This window comes from Cervus elaphus, chromosome 20 (assembly GCF_910594005.1).
Source record: "Cervus elaphus chromosome 20, mCerEla1.1, whole genome shotgun sequence".
In the NCBI taxonomy this organism is placed as follows: Eukaryota; Metazoa; Chordata; class Mammalia; order Artiodactyla; family Cervidae; genus Cervus; species Cervus elaphus.
The window spans coordinates 135523182-135539574 of NC_057834.1; the positions used below are offsets into that span (position 1 = coordinate 135523182).

The 16393-nt window shown below is 53.1% G+C and overlaps 1 protein-coding gene across 4 annotated transcripts in view; it reads left to right on the forward strand.

Annotated features, from left to right (window-relative positions):
- AGAP1 (ArfGAP with GTPase domain, ankyrin repeat and PH domain 1) overlaps positions 1 to 14958 on the forward strand; it is a 575037-nt gene extending 560079 nt beyond the window's left edge. For all 4 annotated transcript variants that reach the window (XM_043877472.1, XM_043877473.1, XM_043877470.1 and 1 more), the window contains 2 exons: positions 4263 to 4518; positions 6826 to 14958. In XM_043877472.1, the coding sequence (XP_043733407.1) occupies positions 4263 to 4518; positions 6826 to 7029 (460 nt within the window). In that variant the 3' untranslated portion in view covers positions 7030 to 14958. The remainder of the gene's footprint in view (positions 1 to 4262; positions 4519 to 6825) is intronic.
- The last annotated feature ends 1435 nt before the right edge of the window (positions 14959 to 16393 follow it).

The following is a 16393-nucleotide window of genomic DNA, read 5'->3' on the forward strand; positions in this document are numbered from 1 at the left end:
TCTGTGGAGGCCTCCCCCTGGCCGGCAGACACCCCTGCTGGCTCTGTCCCCACGTGGCCTTAGCTCTGGGCACGCCAAGAAAGCTTCGTCTTCTTATATGAGGACCATGACCTCATCCAACCTTAATTCCTTCCTCAAAGTTCTGTCTCCAGATACGGTCACACTGGAAGGTAAGGCTTCAACACATGGATTTGGCAGGGAGGGGAGGGACAGGTATAATTGAGTCCAGTAGCATCCAGGAGGACTTTAGCTATCTCAAGGCCATGGGCAGCGGCCCACCAGACTTGGCCCCAGAGGCCCTGGCAGCTCTCGGGTGGTTTGAATTCTCTGAGCACTCGTCACCCCAGTCTCTCTGGCCCACCTGCACCCAGGAGTGGGAGGCCCACAGGTCCCCCCTGGGTTTGTCAAGGCCTCTGTCCAGGGACCCCACCCCACCCTGCTGAGCACGTTGCCCAAGAGAAGCTCTTACCTACAGTCAGCTTAAAGTACCCAGCGGGCATTTCAGGCCCCACGCTCCTGCCACCGACACCACCGTGTCACCCACAGCTCCCCCACGGTGAGCTCTCGTGTGCACGATCATGGCGAGAATCGTGAGATGCTGGTCTCTTCAGTCATCCCAACGCCCACGGCTGCTGCTTTGCCGGGGGAGCGCGTTGGTCAGGCAGAGCAGCATCCACACATGAGACTTTGAGTCCCAAAGCCGCCTTGCCTGCGGATATGTCGCTGTGCCCATTTTACAGGTGAGGAAACAAAGGCTCTGAAGTTTCTGACGTTGCAAAGGTCTGAGCACCCAAACCCCGGGGTCTCCAACACCGAAAAACCGCAGCCTTTTATCTCCACGAGTCGATTCTCTTTTGCCTCCCTCTGGCCACTGCAGGAAGCACACAGCATTCGGCTTTCCTCCCGCGTGTTAGCGTGGGCAGAAATCACAGGACATGACCTGGAAATAGCATTAAGTGCTGTACCAGGGCCTAGTTGTCCCATGGCATATGGGATCTTAGGTCCCCAACCAGGAATTGAACCTGTGTCCCCTGCATTGGAGGGCAGATTCTCAACCACTGGAATATCAGCGAAGTCCCTGAATCTTCCTCTTAAAGAAGGTGCCCCAGGGGACTTCCCTGGTGGTCCAGTGGTTAAGACTCCACACTTCCACACAGAAGGTGAGAGTTTGATCCCTGGTTAGGGAACTAATATCCCACATGCCTTGTGGCCCCCCCCAAAAAAAAAAAGAAAGAAAAAGAAAATGCCTTGAACTGAATAAAAATGAAAATGCAACATACCAATGTAAAAAAAAGAAGACTCCCTAAATGGTATGTGCTTTTAGCCCCACAAAACCTGGACCCGCCTTTGTTATGTATTGGGAACAACACTGGTTTTTAAAAGCAAAGGACCGCTTAAATGCACTCATGATTCAGATGCCGTGAGTTGAGTGAATACAGGTGAGCCTGGGAGGCTGGGGTGGGGAGGGTGGGACAGACCACAGGAGAGCAGCCAGAGGCTGTGGGTCTGACCTCGTTCTTTGGCTGGGGTATTCGCACATGAACAAGAAAAGGGGATAATTGCAGTTAGCGCGGTAGCTCCTATGTTCCGTCCTCTGGTTTACCCCTGAATGATTTGGCAATGAGTATTAAAATCAACCAGAGCAGAATAAAAGGCGTCTGATTTTAATGCCAACCAAAAAAATGAGAACTAGCAGATTGGAACTTGAAAATCTGGATGTATGCTCCCCCCTCCTCCACTGTCCCTTTTCATTTAATTCACGTTTTGCTCTTTGGCGATTTATGAAATGCATCAACATATGTTTAATACATTTTAAATAAGGTTTTTAAATAACATGAAAAACACGGCCGGTCCAGGGTTTTTTGTCTTTCACCTCCTCCACTATTTTCCAAGATGTTACCAGCGCTTTTGTGCCTGTCTTCTGGCCCGGGCGAGGGGTGGTGTGCAGCGGGCCTCCGAGCTCTGGGGTGCGGGTGTGAGTTCTCAGCTGCGGCCACGTGTTCCTCCTGGAAATCTCCGAATGAAAGGGTCGGGGGTCGCTCTGGGGTCACTCGTATGGACCGGGAAGTGAAGCAAAACTAATCCAGATTTACTCCTGGAAGAATTTGTTTGCCTAAGTATTTAAAAACAGATTAGGGCTAACCCGACACTGGATCACTAGGGGCAATGTAAACACGGGTAAAAGGTGTAAACAGGGTCTTTTTTTTCCCTGGAAGAAAAAAATGTCACGGTAACGAGTTTTCTTTCTCGGGCCTGGCGGAGGCCCCAGGTGATTCCTCTGAGCGGTTTGTTAGCTGTGTGCCCTGCTGACACCCCCAAAGAAAAGGCTGAGTTTTAGGGGAGGGCAGCTGTGGGCCCCTGCATGTGTAAGCCTCCACGGGTAATCAAGTCCCTTCTCATCCGCAGGCTTCTGCGGCTTCTCTCATCAGCCTCAGCAGAAAGCATCTGTCGGGCCTGAGCTGCCCCCTCCCCACCCCAGCACCTCTGCCCCCGCCTTATTCTGTGCCCGGGACTCTCTCATTTCAAGAGCTCCTTGCGAAGTCTCACTTCTGTCTTTGGCATTTTTCTGCCCCCCTTCCCCCCCTCCCTAGCAGCGCTGTGATCTTGAGGATCGCTGAGTTGTTCTCAGTGGTTTTCACCCCTCATTTGAGGAGCCAGAATTGAAATCCACCAGTAGCGGCCAGAGGGCAGGAGTGGACGGCTGGGGCCCCTTCCTTCCGGTCCGTATAAACACACCTTGCTGTCGGCTTCTTTTTCTCTTTCTTCAGCTCTTCCTCCCATCCTGCCCTCCCCCGTCTCCTCCCAGCCCCCCATCCAGTGTGTCCAGCTGCTCCCTGGCCTCTTTGGAGCCGGGAGAAGGGGGGGCCTGTGGCCACACCCACCCAGCCAGGGTGGTGCTTTGGGGGAGGGGCAGCTGCCATTCTTAAGCCCCCTCCCCGCTGAGACCTTCACTCCCTCTCCCAGGTGTCCTCCTGCACCCCCGCTCAGCTTCAGGGGGCCACCCGCCTGCCTGTAGACTGGGCCCCACCACACTTGACCTCAGAAACCCAGCTGCTGTTTGGCGGGAAGGACTTGGGGTGGTTGGTTTTTTTTTTTCAGTCTTTTTTATTTGCTTGAAAACTTTTTATTTTTATTGGAGTATAATTGCTTTCCCATGTTGCGTGCGTTTCTGCTGTACCGTGAAGGGAGTCAGCTACGTGTATACATGTATCCCCTCTGTCTTGAGAGCTCATCGAGACCCCCATAGAGCTCCAAGCTGAGCTCCCTGCGTTATAAACAGCAGCTTCACGCTCGCTGTCTGTGTTACACGTGGTAGCACGTGTGTCAGTGACACTCCCAGTTCGTGCCCCCCAAGCATCCCTGCCCCCCACCCCGCCATGTCCACGGGTCCATTCTCCGCATCCGCGTCTCTATTCCTGCCCTAGAAAGGAATGAAACTCAGTCATTTTGTAGAGACGTAGATGGACCCAGAGACTGTCATACAGCGCAGAGTAAGTCAAAAAGGGAAACACAAATGTCACACGTGATGAATGCATGCGTGTCAAGGAAGTGTTGACCCCGCACTGGGGTTTCCCCCAGGTGTCTGGAGAGATCGAAAAGTCAGCAGGCACAGGAGCTTTGCTTGCATCCTTTCCCAAACTCCCCACTGGAGTCGCTGCTCTTTCACACGTGGTCTGCAGCCACATTTTCTTCCCCAGGAATGTGGAGTGTCTGGACTCCTGAGTTCAACACACACATGCATCTGAGCAGATGCGTGGAGAGCTAAGCCCTCCAAGGTCACGTCAGGTGGGGGGGGTCAGCCCTCCACCCTGCCGGGGGGACTCTGGCCATGTGCTCTGGGGTCCTGGCTCTGACCGTGGCTGCTTAACCGTGAGGCTCGGGCCTCTGGCCGGTGGCGTCCGCCCTGCATGGTGCGGACCCGGAAAGCAAAAGAAATCAAGGCTCTCACACCTTAGGGTGTCAGAATCCCCTGCAGGGCTGGTGAAACGCTTCCCTCCAGGGGTTCTGCTGGGGGCGGGGCCGGGATGGGGCCTGACAGTCTGCATCCCAGGCAGTGCTCCAGGTGGGGACCCACTTTGTACGCTGCAGGGCAGGCTTTCCTGGGGAGGCTTCCTGGTCCCGGTGAGCACACTTGTCTCTGCCATGCCCTCTCCCCTGGCGGCCTCCTGGGCACACACCACACAGGCTGGTGGCGGGGCAGAGGGGTCGCCTCCATCCCCCACCCTGGGATTGTGACCGCGCCCGTCTGCTGGCTCTTGCAGGGAGGAGAAGGAGCGGTGGATCCGGGCCAAGTACGAGCAGAAGCTCTTCCTGGCCCCCCTGCCCTGCACGGAGCTGTCCCTGGGCCAGCACCTGCTGCGGGCCACGGCCGACGAGGACCTGCGGACGGTCATCCTGCTGCTGGCGCACGGCTCCCGGGACGAGGTGAACGAAACCTGCGGGGAGGCTGACGGCCGGACGGCGCTGCACCTGGCCTGCCGGAAGGGCAACGTGGTCCTGGCCCAGCTGCTCATCTGGGTAGGTGGCCCAGCGCCCGCCGGGGAGCCTAGGCGAGGCAGGGGCGTCTTTCTGGGTGAAGGCTATGGTCATCCACCTGAAAAGTGGGAAATACTAGGAATCGGGCAGTTAGGATTTAGGTGTGGGGTGGGCCCCCTGCCTTTCAGCCCACCTTTGTGAGGGACCACGCAAAACCAATTTAAAAGAGAGGGATGAACTCAGGGGGGTGTGCGCCCCCATGCAGGCAGAGTGCTCCACTCTGCATAGCACTTTCTGCAGTTTCTGTCAAGTTCATCTTTGCAGTGACTCCCTCAGGTCAAACTTAGTTGGTCATGACCCTGTTGTTCCTTTTACGGAAAACTCACATCATTTTTGAGGGTGGGGGGGTGAAGAGGGTGGATATGAACACAACAGTCCGTGTGGTTTTCCCATTACCACCCCTTTGGGTTTTTCATTCACCTAACGCAGAACTGTCGGACCCTAGGCCTTGAGATTTGATGTGGTAGGAGTTTGTCAGGGGGCTTCTTCTGATTAATTTCTATTACGAAAAGTTTGTCATTTTACATTTCTATTGAGGCATTTGCCATGCAGCTGGAATGGGGAGGAAAAAGGGAGAACATGATGGTGCCAGCCAGGAGCTGCTTCCGAGAAGCCCACTCACCCTGCGCGGCAGCTACCTTCAAGCCCTTGGGGTCCTCGGCCAGGGGAGGTCCCCCGTTCCAAGGATGGCAGCTGGACTGAGAGGGTCCCTGGGCAGGAAGGGGAGGTGTGTGCTCACAGTAGTGGGACACTGTCCAGAAGTGGGGGGGCTCTTCTCCTCCCACCCCCAGGGCAGGGCATGGTCTGTCCAACACAGCCAAGAAGGATGCTACATTGTACATATTCTCCCTGACTCTTGGGAGGTGTATGATGGGAGAATTAGACGCAGAGGTATCAGAATCACTCAGTGTTCAGCTTCCTCTTATAAAAGCAATTGCATATGAATCTGCCGGGGCTGCCCTGACAAAATACCACAGATGAGGGGACTCAAACAGCAGAAATCTATTTTCTCACGGTTCTCGAGGCCAGAAGTCCAAGGTCAGGGTGACAGCAGGACCTTTTTTCCTTGAGGCCTCTCCCTTGGCTTGCAGACAGCTGACTTCTCACCGTGTCCTTGCAGGCCCTTTCCTCTGTGTGTGAGCATCCCTGGTGTCCCTTTCTCTTCGTATAAGGACATCGGTCATATTGGATTAGAGCATTACCCACATGACCTCAGTTAACCTTAATTATCTCTTTAAAAACGCCGTCTCCAGCCACAGGCACATTCTGAAGTACTAGGGGTGAAGACTTCAACATAAGAAGTTGAGGGGGAAGAAGACAGTTAGTTCCATTAACAAATCACAGGCCATCTTTCCCCCTCACATTGGCCAAGAGTCCCTTTCATGCTGATGCTTCCTGAAGACAAGAGATGAGACTCTCATCCATTGTGGTGGAAGCAGTGATCATCAGTCCACCCTTTCTCAAGACCCGGACGCTTAAAAACATTGGTGTAATTTAATCTCGTATTTCCCCTTCTAGTCATCACTCTTGACCATCAGAGACCCTGAGATAGAGTCAGCATGAGGGCATACATCACAGCACTGTTTACACCAGTGGCGACTTGACCACAAAATGTGTAGCCACCGAGGACAGAGGAACTGAATTATGCTCATGGGGAGGAATACTGTGTGGCTCTTAGGAGTCACGCATATGAATAATTTTTAATGACCTAAGAAAATGACCAGAGTGCACTGTTCAGTTAAAAAAAAAGAAAAAAAAGAAAAAGGTAATTTGTGCCAGTTTAATCTCAGTTACCCATATATGCATTTAGATTCAAAGGAAAACCATTAGAAGGAAATCACTGAGCTATTAACCAAGATTATCTCTGAATAGCGAGATTATAAGTGATTTTTTTCCTTCTTGTGCTCTTAGGTATTCCTTACCTATTTCCTACAATGGAAATGAACTGCCTCTGAGATCCTAAGCGTGATCTTCTTGTGTTTACAATGGGAAAGTCAAAACAGAAATAGCAGAACTAGAATTATCCTTGGTCCGTTTCGGACGCAGAAACCACCTTGTTTCCTTAAAAGCACACACCTGAGCGGGGAGCGCGGGCTGCCAGGCTGTGCCAGCGACACTGGGCACTGGTCTCCCCAGCCGTCCTGGAGCGCATGTCCGCACCTCCGGTGCTGTATCCGCCCACCTGCGCGCAGGCGCACGCGGGGTGGACCCCACCCACCTACCCACCACCCGGTCCCCGCCCGGTCCCCGCCCTCCCGCGACTCTAACGCGGCTCTGTTGCCTCCGCAGTACGGCGTGGACGTGATGGCCCGCGACGCACACGGGAACACGGCGCTGGCCTACGCGCGGCAGGCCTCCAGCCAGGAGTGCACCGAGGTCCTTCTGCAATACGGCTGCCCCGACGAGCGCTTCGCGCTCATGGCCACCCCCAACCTGTCCCGGAAGAACACTAACCGCAACAACAGCGGCGGGAGGGTGCCCACCGTCATCTGAGGACCGCGGTGTGCCCGCAGCCTCCCGCGCGCGCCCTGGGGAGTCACCCACGTGAGTCCCGTCGGGTCCCCCTCACTTCTGGTGGTCCCCGGCCACGCACCCCCACCCCTCTCCCCCCACCTCACCCCCAGCGAAATCACAAAACCCAGACGGCCCTCGAGGGGCGCGAAGAGGCTGCAGCGTTGATTCCTTTGCATAGACTCCCCCTCATCGACAACACAGGAGCGGCCGGAGGGCCTGGGTTCTTGATGGTAGCACACCGGCGCCGGGACCCCTGGTCCATCCGGCGGCGGAGAAGACGAGCAGGGCACAAGGGGCGGTGGGGGGGGGGGCGCGCGGGGGGTGGGGTGGGGGAGGGCGACGCAGCCAGCAGGAAGGGGGTGACTCTCCTTAACTGGCAGTTAAGCACATCAGTACATTTCACCTCTACCAAACGGAACACTTGGATTTCATCTCTTCTCCGAGGAGCTTGACGGCATAAATCAGAAGCAAGCAGAGTTTGTCAGGTTTGAAGCCCCTATGATGGTATGTGTCAAATCAGTTGTAGCTAATCTGTCCAGGGAGGATACTGGCTTCATTACGCTCGTGTAGTTGAGTTCTTCCAGCATTACCGCTGCTTAATAGAACATGATTACTCATCACCGGGAAGAAAGCGTATTAGCGGCGGAGGTAGTTACACAGCACGCTCGGGTGATTGCCACGATGTGATCGCAATACTCTGAGAAGCGGCGTATTATCCCAGACATGTTCTCCCAAGCCCTTGGAGCCCTCCTTTCTAAATTCACTGTCATAATTTAGTATCTGTTTAATTTTTCAGTCCAAAGAGAGGAAATCAGTTGCTGAGTATTATTTGACTGCAGTCTCCTTGGTGCAAAACAAAATGGAAAAAAATAAATAAGAGTGACTTGGAATTTCAAAAGGAAACCACGAATTCCGCTAACCACGACATTTCAAGCACATTTTAGTAAACTCAGTAAATGTGTAAAAGGCTATTTTTTTTTTTTTGCCCAAACCAGAGAGATATTTTGTGTCCTCCTGCCAAGGTGGGTGTCTTGGGGTCTCAGTCACTCCGGGGCCCACGCGGCCCAAGTCACGCAGGCCTCTGTATTCTGTCTTTAGACGAGATGTGTTGAAAATCTATTTGAATAAAAGAAGTTCATAAATATGCATTGATTTTTGTACAGACAAATGGCACCTCTGTTAATTTATAAATTGAACTGGATGTGAACTAATAATATGCAACTAGTTGAGACAAGAGGGTTACAGATCATTGTACATGGGAAATATTCCCAGCAGTAAACACTTCCATTAATGTGATATACAGCTTTCAAAAAGGAGCACATCAGAATAAGATGGTGGTACCATTTGCTTATTAAAATCAAGAAAGGGGAGAAAGAAAAAAAAAAGCAAGCATACTGGGGGGAAGAGGCCCGTGATTGCTCATTACTGAAAGCATGATTGCTCTCCGACGCTGCTTTTGCTAACTGCGAGGAAGCGCTGTGTTCAGACACGGGGGACTCCAAACCCCAGACCCTAGCGCTTTGCAAAGGTCCACCCTGACCACCGCTGCCAATGTGGGGGCACAGACTGACTCATGAGACTCCCTGAGACTTTTTTTGTCTTTTTTTAAACCTGGTGGCCAGGCCCATCATTTCAGTACGTCACCCGATTTGCCGTTGTCGTGGTTTCTGGCTGCTTCAGACTTGGGCCACCTCCAGCATGGTGGCCAGACATAACCAGGTGGCGACACCGTAGGCTACAGAGAGGGGCCGACTGTGCCTTGAGCCCCTTGGTGGTAGGATGGGGATTCGGGGTGTCCCCTTGAAGGATAGCACAGGATCGGCAGCACCAAAACAGAGGACCGCACTCCCCCGGCTGCCCCCGGGGAAGTCCCTTGCTCTCATATATGAAACCTTCTATTTTGTAAGAGTTTTTCCTCTTCTTTGACTTTTTAAAAAAAAAAAAAAAAATTAAAAGTAGGTGGGGGGAAAAAAAATAAAGCTTTACACAGTTTCTCCATGGGTCAGTGTTTCACGGGCATCTCTCACCTGCACGCAGCTCGGTGGAATCCGGCCGTTTCCCAGGATAAACAGGTGCACAAGCCTCCGGCCTGGGAACCTTGAGGACAGGGCCATAATCCCTCCGCCCGGTTTTTAATTCTGTGTTTCATCACTGTGTGGTTATTTTAAATGTGAATAGAGGGGGAAAAAAGAAAGTCCTTCCTATTTTTGAAGAACGCATTACTGTTCTAATCCAGCCACACCCATTGCCCCCCCACCTTAGCATAGACGTTATTATGTAGTGAACGCAGATAGAGTATAAACAAAATTATTAAATTATTTCATTGTAGTTACTTCCCATCATAGGAATGCTTTATCATAGTGAAGCCTTCTTTTGAAAAGAAATGAAATTCCTTGTAAGGCTTCTCTTTGGGATGTATATGAGTGTGTACAGATTATTAGATGTGTTTATAATATAATATTTTCCCAGATGACTTCTTTTTTCACTTAGCCTTTCACGACCGGTATGCTACGCTGGTTTCTTCCCTTCCCTCCCTCCAGCGCTGGGGCTTCGTTGATTCCTCCCTAGAAAAGGCGACCTCTTTCCTGCTATTTTTAGCTATGGTGATGTGCTCCAGGAGGCAGCCTGCTAAATTTTGAGCCCAAGTTTTGGCAACAGAGAGAAGGTGGTAGTGGGTTTCAAGGGTTTTATTTTAAAAGAAAGATGGCTCATCTGTGTTTCAGTGTCAAACTAGAAACCCTTTCTCTGCTGACAGTGTTCTCATTCCCATCGTAAAGCCTTACTGACACCAAGGCCAGAGAAGCAAGGACGCAGGGCCTGTGGTAGACATAACCAGTTTGGGAAGGGAGTCGCGTTTTCATGGCTTATTTTCATGTAAGTTCAGGGACATGACAATGACCCAGGGAGTTACCGCTGTAGAATCCATGTAACCTTTTCTATTCAGAATTTAAAATTTTTTCTTGACCAGGAACCCACTGGCCGGGGAAGGCATGTGGTCAGGTGGCCACTCACAAGGGCCCCTGGGGGTGTCACAGACTTCTCTGGATTTCTCTGGTGGCCAGGGAAGCCTGCAGAGAAAGGAGCCTTGATTTCTGCCGGTGCGTGGGTGCACCTTGAATACTAGGGTAGACAGATGGATGGTTCCCCAGGACAGGGTCCGAGGTCCCCCCTCTCGTCCCCTGTCTTCCCCAGGAGATGAATGGTGAGCGTCACGGTCATGAGTCTTTGATCCCAGAAGCAGGTGCAGCCCCCTGTTCCCCCAGGAAGCCTCCCCGCAGTGTGGAATCACCCAGAAAGCAGGTGAGGGCAGTGGGTGCTTGCTGACCGTGGGGCCTCGGGTGCAGGAGAGAGTAGCTCTTCCTACGTTCCTCGGGCTTGCGATCCTTCCATCAGCCCCTTTCCTGCGGGGCCCTGGGCCGTGGCTGTGACCCTAGCTGGCTCCTCCGCTGGGGTTCTGTGCAGCCTGAAGCGGTCTGCTGGCAGCCGGCCTCGGCCTCCATCATCACCTGGGGGCCTCCCACTTGTGTGCCACCCCCGCACGTCCAGCGTCATGCCCCGTGCTTGCAAAGGAGCTGTCACTGCTTCATTAGGGAGCAGTCCAATGAGAAAGTCAGCCCCAGGGCTGAGCAGACCTGGGTTCACCTGGCCTCGCCGCCCTTCCCTGAGCAGCTTCCAGCTTCCCCGGGTCCTTCAGCAGCAGTGAAACCCAGTGGCCTTGCAGGGTGTGGGTCCCATGTGATGAGTGCCAGCCCGACGCCCAGCCAGGGGCTGGCTGCTTAGAACACGTGGGTGTTTATTAAGAACAGGACGCAGACGGGACAGGAACCCCACCCCCCCACCCCCCGAGCTGGCCACACGGCCACGAGCCAGTGTCCCCTGGAGTTGGCCGCAGAGCCCGTTTGCCAGACCCTCTCGTCCAGCGCCCCTGTCCCTGCAGAGCCCATCAGTGCCCCTTTCCATTCATGCATCAGAGGAGGGAGCTGGGCTCTGAGGGCCGCCCCCCCAGGAGTGAGCCCACCCTGCCCCGCACCCTCAACCCACCCACTGAAGTGCACCCTCCACTTCCTCTGAGTTCGCATTTCTAGGGAAGGACAGCTGGGGGTCTCCCTCATGCCATTCACTCCCGCTGCTTCAGGCCGCGACCACCCCTCTCTCTTGCCCCACTCTCTGCCACATTGTTGATGCCACAGGCCTCCCCCCTGCAGACGCCTCCTCTGGCACCCAGAGGCGGCTGGACGCTCTCATGTTCAGACCCTGTTCAGAGTCTTTGCCCTCAGTTCAGTCCACTCACTCAGTCATGTCCTACTCTGTGACCCCATGGAGTGCAGCACGCCAGGCCCCCCTGTCCGTCCCCAACTCCTGGAAAACTTGCTTTAAACTCATGTCCATCAAGTCGGCGATGCCATCCAACCTTCTGGTCCTCTGTCGTCCCCTTCTCCTCCCGCCTTCGATCTTGCCCAGCATCCAAGTCTTTGCCCCACTTCCCTTTAGAGCTTCTTACAGGGCACCCTGGGCTGGCAAGATATGGCTCCACTGCCTGCCTCCCTCCTCCTACCCACCCCCCCTCCAAAGCCTTCTTCTCCCTTTCTCTCTCTCCTCTGTCCCTCCCTGAGCCTGTGTGCCTGGTCGGTGAGCACCCACCCTGCGGGAGCTCGCTTCCTTCTCAGGGGTGCCACTCGCCTTGTCCCACGCCTGTCCGTGGTGGTCACCTCCTTCCCCTTCAGAGTGGGCCCCGCTTCCTGCCCGACCAAACCCCCCAGCCCGAGCTGTGCTCCTGGGGGTGACGTGGGCTCCTGTGGCTCCAACCCCGCCGGTCCTTTCTCCTTGCATGTAGAATGTTCTGGAAGCAAGAGGGGGCGCGCCGCCTTCCCGCCTGGGTTGGCGCGGAAGCCGAGTCGCACTGGAGGGTGTCTGTGAGCAAGCCGGGCCGGGTCTCAGAAGCTGCTCAGAAAGCACAGACGGTGGGAAGGCGAGGCGGCCCTCCCCCACAACCTGCTGTTTGCACCCCTCCAGCGCCCCCCAAGGTCATCGCGACTTTCCCAGAGCTCCCCTGGATTGTATTTATGTCCTTCAAGCGCACGAATTGAGAAAGCCGTCAGGAAGGAATTCAGACAGAAAGAAACGTGCTGGAGAGACACATCTTTCTTCCCCAGGAAATATAATTTATTTCTAACTGCCTCCTCACACGTGGGTCTCACATTGTGAAGTCGTGTCTCGGAGTCATTTTCACCCTCATCCTTCACCAAAAAAGCTACATAAGGGCCTTTGGCATGAGACTCGCCTTTTCCTCTCTCAGCCGTTAGTCAGCAGTGCTTCTTTGGACCAGCCCCCGCCCCCCAGTGAGTGCCCTCAGGAAGCCTGGTGGTTGGTGGGCCTTCAGGTGTGGGCGGGGTCCCCGATACGCACCCGGCTGGCTGAGAAGGGCGTGGTCTGCCCCCTGCCCTGCCCAGCGCGACACAGCTTCTTTGCTCTTTGCGGTTCTGGTTTCTAAATCAGGTCGCCCATCAGTCAAGACCTCAGATTCCTTCCGGTTATGCAGATGAGAGAAGCGGGGAGGGGAGGGGACTGGTCACTTAGGGTAGATGCACTTTGAATCCCGTCACTGCCAGGAAGTCGTTCCAGGACCCCAAGATGCTGTGACGTCCAAGAGACAAACTTTGCCACTCAGGGTTTGCAGCCCCGTCTGTCTCAGCCACCTAAGACATTATTATCTCCAAACCTCAGATTTTCTTCCCGTTAGAAAACAAACGCTGTCCTGAAATAGATTTTTTTTTAAATATGAATAAATTCCCTGTCTCATTTTGGGCGTCTGCTGATTTTAAACATAGAGCAAACCCTCTTTTCCAGTTTGGCTGTTGTGGTCTTGGTCCTAGTTGAAATTAGAGGACGTTTCATCAGCAGGGGATTCTGTAAAACAAGAGTCTGTTTTTAATCTGTGATTTTTTTTTTTTTCTTTTTTTGCAGCCCATGTTTTAGACATATTTCTGTTTCACCTGTGTAATAGGCACCCTCCCCAAAGCAAGGCGGCCGTGACCGTGAACTTGAAAACCTCTCCTCACCACGTTTCACTTAAGAGTGTGTTGTTTTTTTTTTGTTGACAGCATTTGGTTTCGGGGTTTTCGCCTCTTTGGTTAAAATGTCCTTATCTGAGGCCTTCATCCCATCCAAAAAACAAAAAGGCCTTCGGTGCCAAAGAGAGGGTAGGGTTGGGGCAGGCGTGCCCAGCTAAGACGCATGGTGGTCCTGAAAGCTGTCCCCAGCCCCGGGACACCCAGCCCCACGCAGGTGCTGCCCGTGCGCAAGGTGAGGCAGGGTGCCCGTGTGAGTGAGAGGCGGGCGTGAGGCTTGTCTTCTATTGGGTCTGACTGGCGTCTGTCCAGAAGGACCCCCTGAGGGTCTTGGTCAAGAAGTAGGGGAGAGCCTTGCCCGTCCTCCCTTAGCACTTATGAGTGATCCAGATTTCAGGGTCAGTGAGCATTCCGTGACCTTCGTCTTGAGATGCAGATGAAAGAAAGGAACCAAATGAGATGCGGGAGGGCTGGGGGACCTTTGGAGTGCGGCAAACCCCATTGGTACACGCACTCTCTGTTGGGCACAGTTGCCCCCAAATCGGACCACTCCCCCATCTCCCTTCTGCCAGGCGGCACCCACGCCGGCCTGGAAGCTAATGTCTGAGCAGGTTCAAATACTCTTGTAAAACGGAGAGAGTGCCCAACCCCTGGAGGCTCACACTCAGCACTGGCTCGTGGAAGTTAAAAGGGGTGTCGGGGGCTGGACGAAGGACGTCCTGGGTCTCCCCATCCCTCATGGACGCCTGTGTTAGAAACCCTGAGGGCCCAGCTTCATACAGAGACCTTGGTGGGCAGCCCATTGTACTTGGGGGTGCACCTGGGGAAAAGGCACGTCTCTCTGGGAGGACAGACGCCGGAGCCCGAAGCTGGGGAGGCCGCTGTCACTGGCCACGTGAGCACGTCACGCCCCTCCCAGGCCCGCCCCAGGGTCCCCGCCCCTTCCTCTCCAGGACTATTACAGGCGCGCTGATGGACTCGAGTGGCTAGGCAGAGGGTACCCTTAGAAAGTGCTTTATGGCCGTTCACGCATCTTGGTCTTAGAAATAACGCCTCCTCCAAACGTTGAAAAGCAGCACAGTTTCTCTCCTACAACCGGGTTTTTGCATCTAAAATACAGCAAATTCTTGAGGCTCCTACCCTCGCCCTGGCTTAGCGCCCGAATTCTGGCGATGCCGTGCGCCCTTGATCAAAGGCATGCGGGCTGGCGGCCCCGGGAGGGCTGGTGTTGGGCCATGCCAGCCGCTGGCACCACCACGTGGGTCCCAGGGAGCGGCTTCCGGCCCCAGACAGACCCCCCGCTCTCCTGACTCTGACTTGGAACAGGGTTCCCATCTTGCGGCTGGGTGTGTTACCGAGAAGGAAGCCTGAGCAGGTCAGAGGTGATGACCAAGAGGCATTTTGGGGAGGTAACGGGAAGGCCTAGACGCGGCGCATTCTAGCGCATTTCTCTCTTTCTGTAAATAGCCGTGTATAGAAGATGGAAGAGTAGCCTGGGGTTTATCCAGAGATGGGTTCTTTTGTTGTTGTTGTTTTTTCTTTCGGTTGTTTTTATATTACCTCATTCAGCAAGTTTATGTTTCACAATGACTCAATGATGCTTTATTTATATTGTTTGTACTGTAATTAAAACCATTGACAGACATTTCACTTTGCTTGTTATTTCATATGAGCTTGTTTTGATTAAATATGCCAGTTTGTATTTTCTTGCCTTGGGATTTTTTGTGTCAGCTGTACAGTATTCTAAGGGGGGAAAAAAAAAGAAAAATGTGTAAAGTAATGGAGAGAGGTGGCTATAGAGTAGAGGCCTCTTTCTAATAAAGAAATGGAAATATGTCTACATCGCTTCTTTGGAGGTTTTCCTTGGGTTTTGGGGGTGGGGCAGGGGCGGAGGGGGAGGGGTTATTTGTCATGATTAATTGGACTCGCTTACCAAAGGGATTCTCTTAGGGTCAGGCAGCCTCTTGCCTGAGGAAACTGGCCCAGGGGCTGTAGTCTTGGCAAGAGATAAAAAACAAGGAGCAGCTCTTCTGACTTTTTTTATTTACGAGAAACTCCAAGAGGCCCTGGTTCCTCCAGCCAGGAATTGGCAGGTCCGGGAAGCTCTGATACATCATATGTTTTGGATGTTATCTTTGCATTGGACTGCACTGTGCTAGATATGTGATAAGGTGTCCACAGTGTCTAGGAAAAAAACCCATTCTAGCACGATGCTATTATTAAATATTTGCCAAAATTTTGCTGGTGACTTTAATAGAGATGTTTGTCTCCAGCATCCCCCAAAAATATATATATGTATAAAAAAATTTCTCATGCACAATACATCCTATCTTTACCACCCAAATCAGAAAAGCATAAAGAAGGTAACTCATCCCAAATGCCACCACCAGAATGTCACCACTATTAGTCAGTTGAGCACCTTCCAGATGCTTCTTTCTACAGACAGAAGGATGGCTTCTCCCCTGCCCGCTCCCAAGTCTTCCATGTCAGTAAAGACAGGACCACATGATCGCAGGACATACTAGTTTTTAGTTCTGTTGAGATTTCCCCATGGCATGGGGAGCCTACATCACCACAAAATGTCTTGCAAATTGTGCAACAGAAGGGGACACCATCCTTGGGGACGCAGCATGCCACCTGGCCATCCAGTCACATGACCCCCAGTAGGCCAAATTCAAACCATAACAAAGCTGACTTGTCTTCTGGGAAATAACCCCCAAAAGGACAAAGAAAAGTGATTTCGGGAGGAGTCAGTTCCATTCGCGTGCATCAGTTCAGTTCAGTCGCTCAGTCATGTCTGACTCTTTGTGACCCATGGACTGCAGCACGCCAGGCCTCCTGTCCATCACCAACTCCTGGAGTTTACCCAAACCCATGTCCATTGAGTTGGTGATGCCATCCAGCCATCTCATCCTTTGTCATCCCCTTCTCCTCCCACCTTCAATCTTTCTCAGCATCAGGGTCTTTTCAAATGAGTCAGCTCTTCGCATCAGGTGGCTAAAGTATTGGAGTTTCAGCTTCAACATCAGTCCTTCCAGGGAACACTCAGGACTGATCTCCTTTAGGAGGGACTGGTTGGACCTCCTTGCAGTCCAAGGGACTCTCAAGAGTCTTCTCCAACACCACAGTTCAAAAGCATCAATTTTTCGGCGCTCAGCTTTCTTCACAGTCCAACTCTCACATCCATACATGACCACTGGAAAAACCATAGCCTTGACTAGATGGACCTTCGTTGGCAAAGTAATGTCTCATGCATACTGGTTATCTATTTGGTA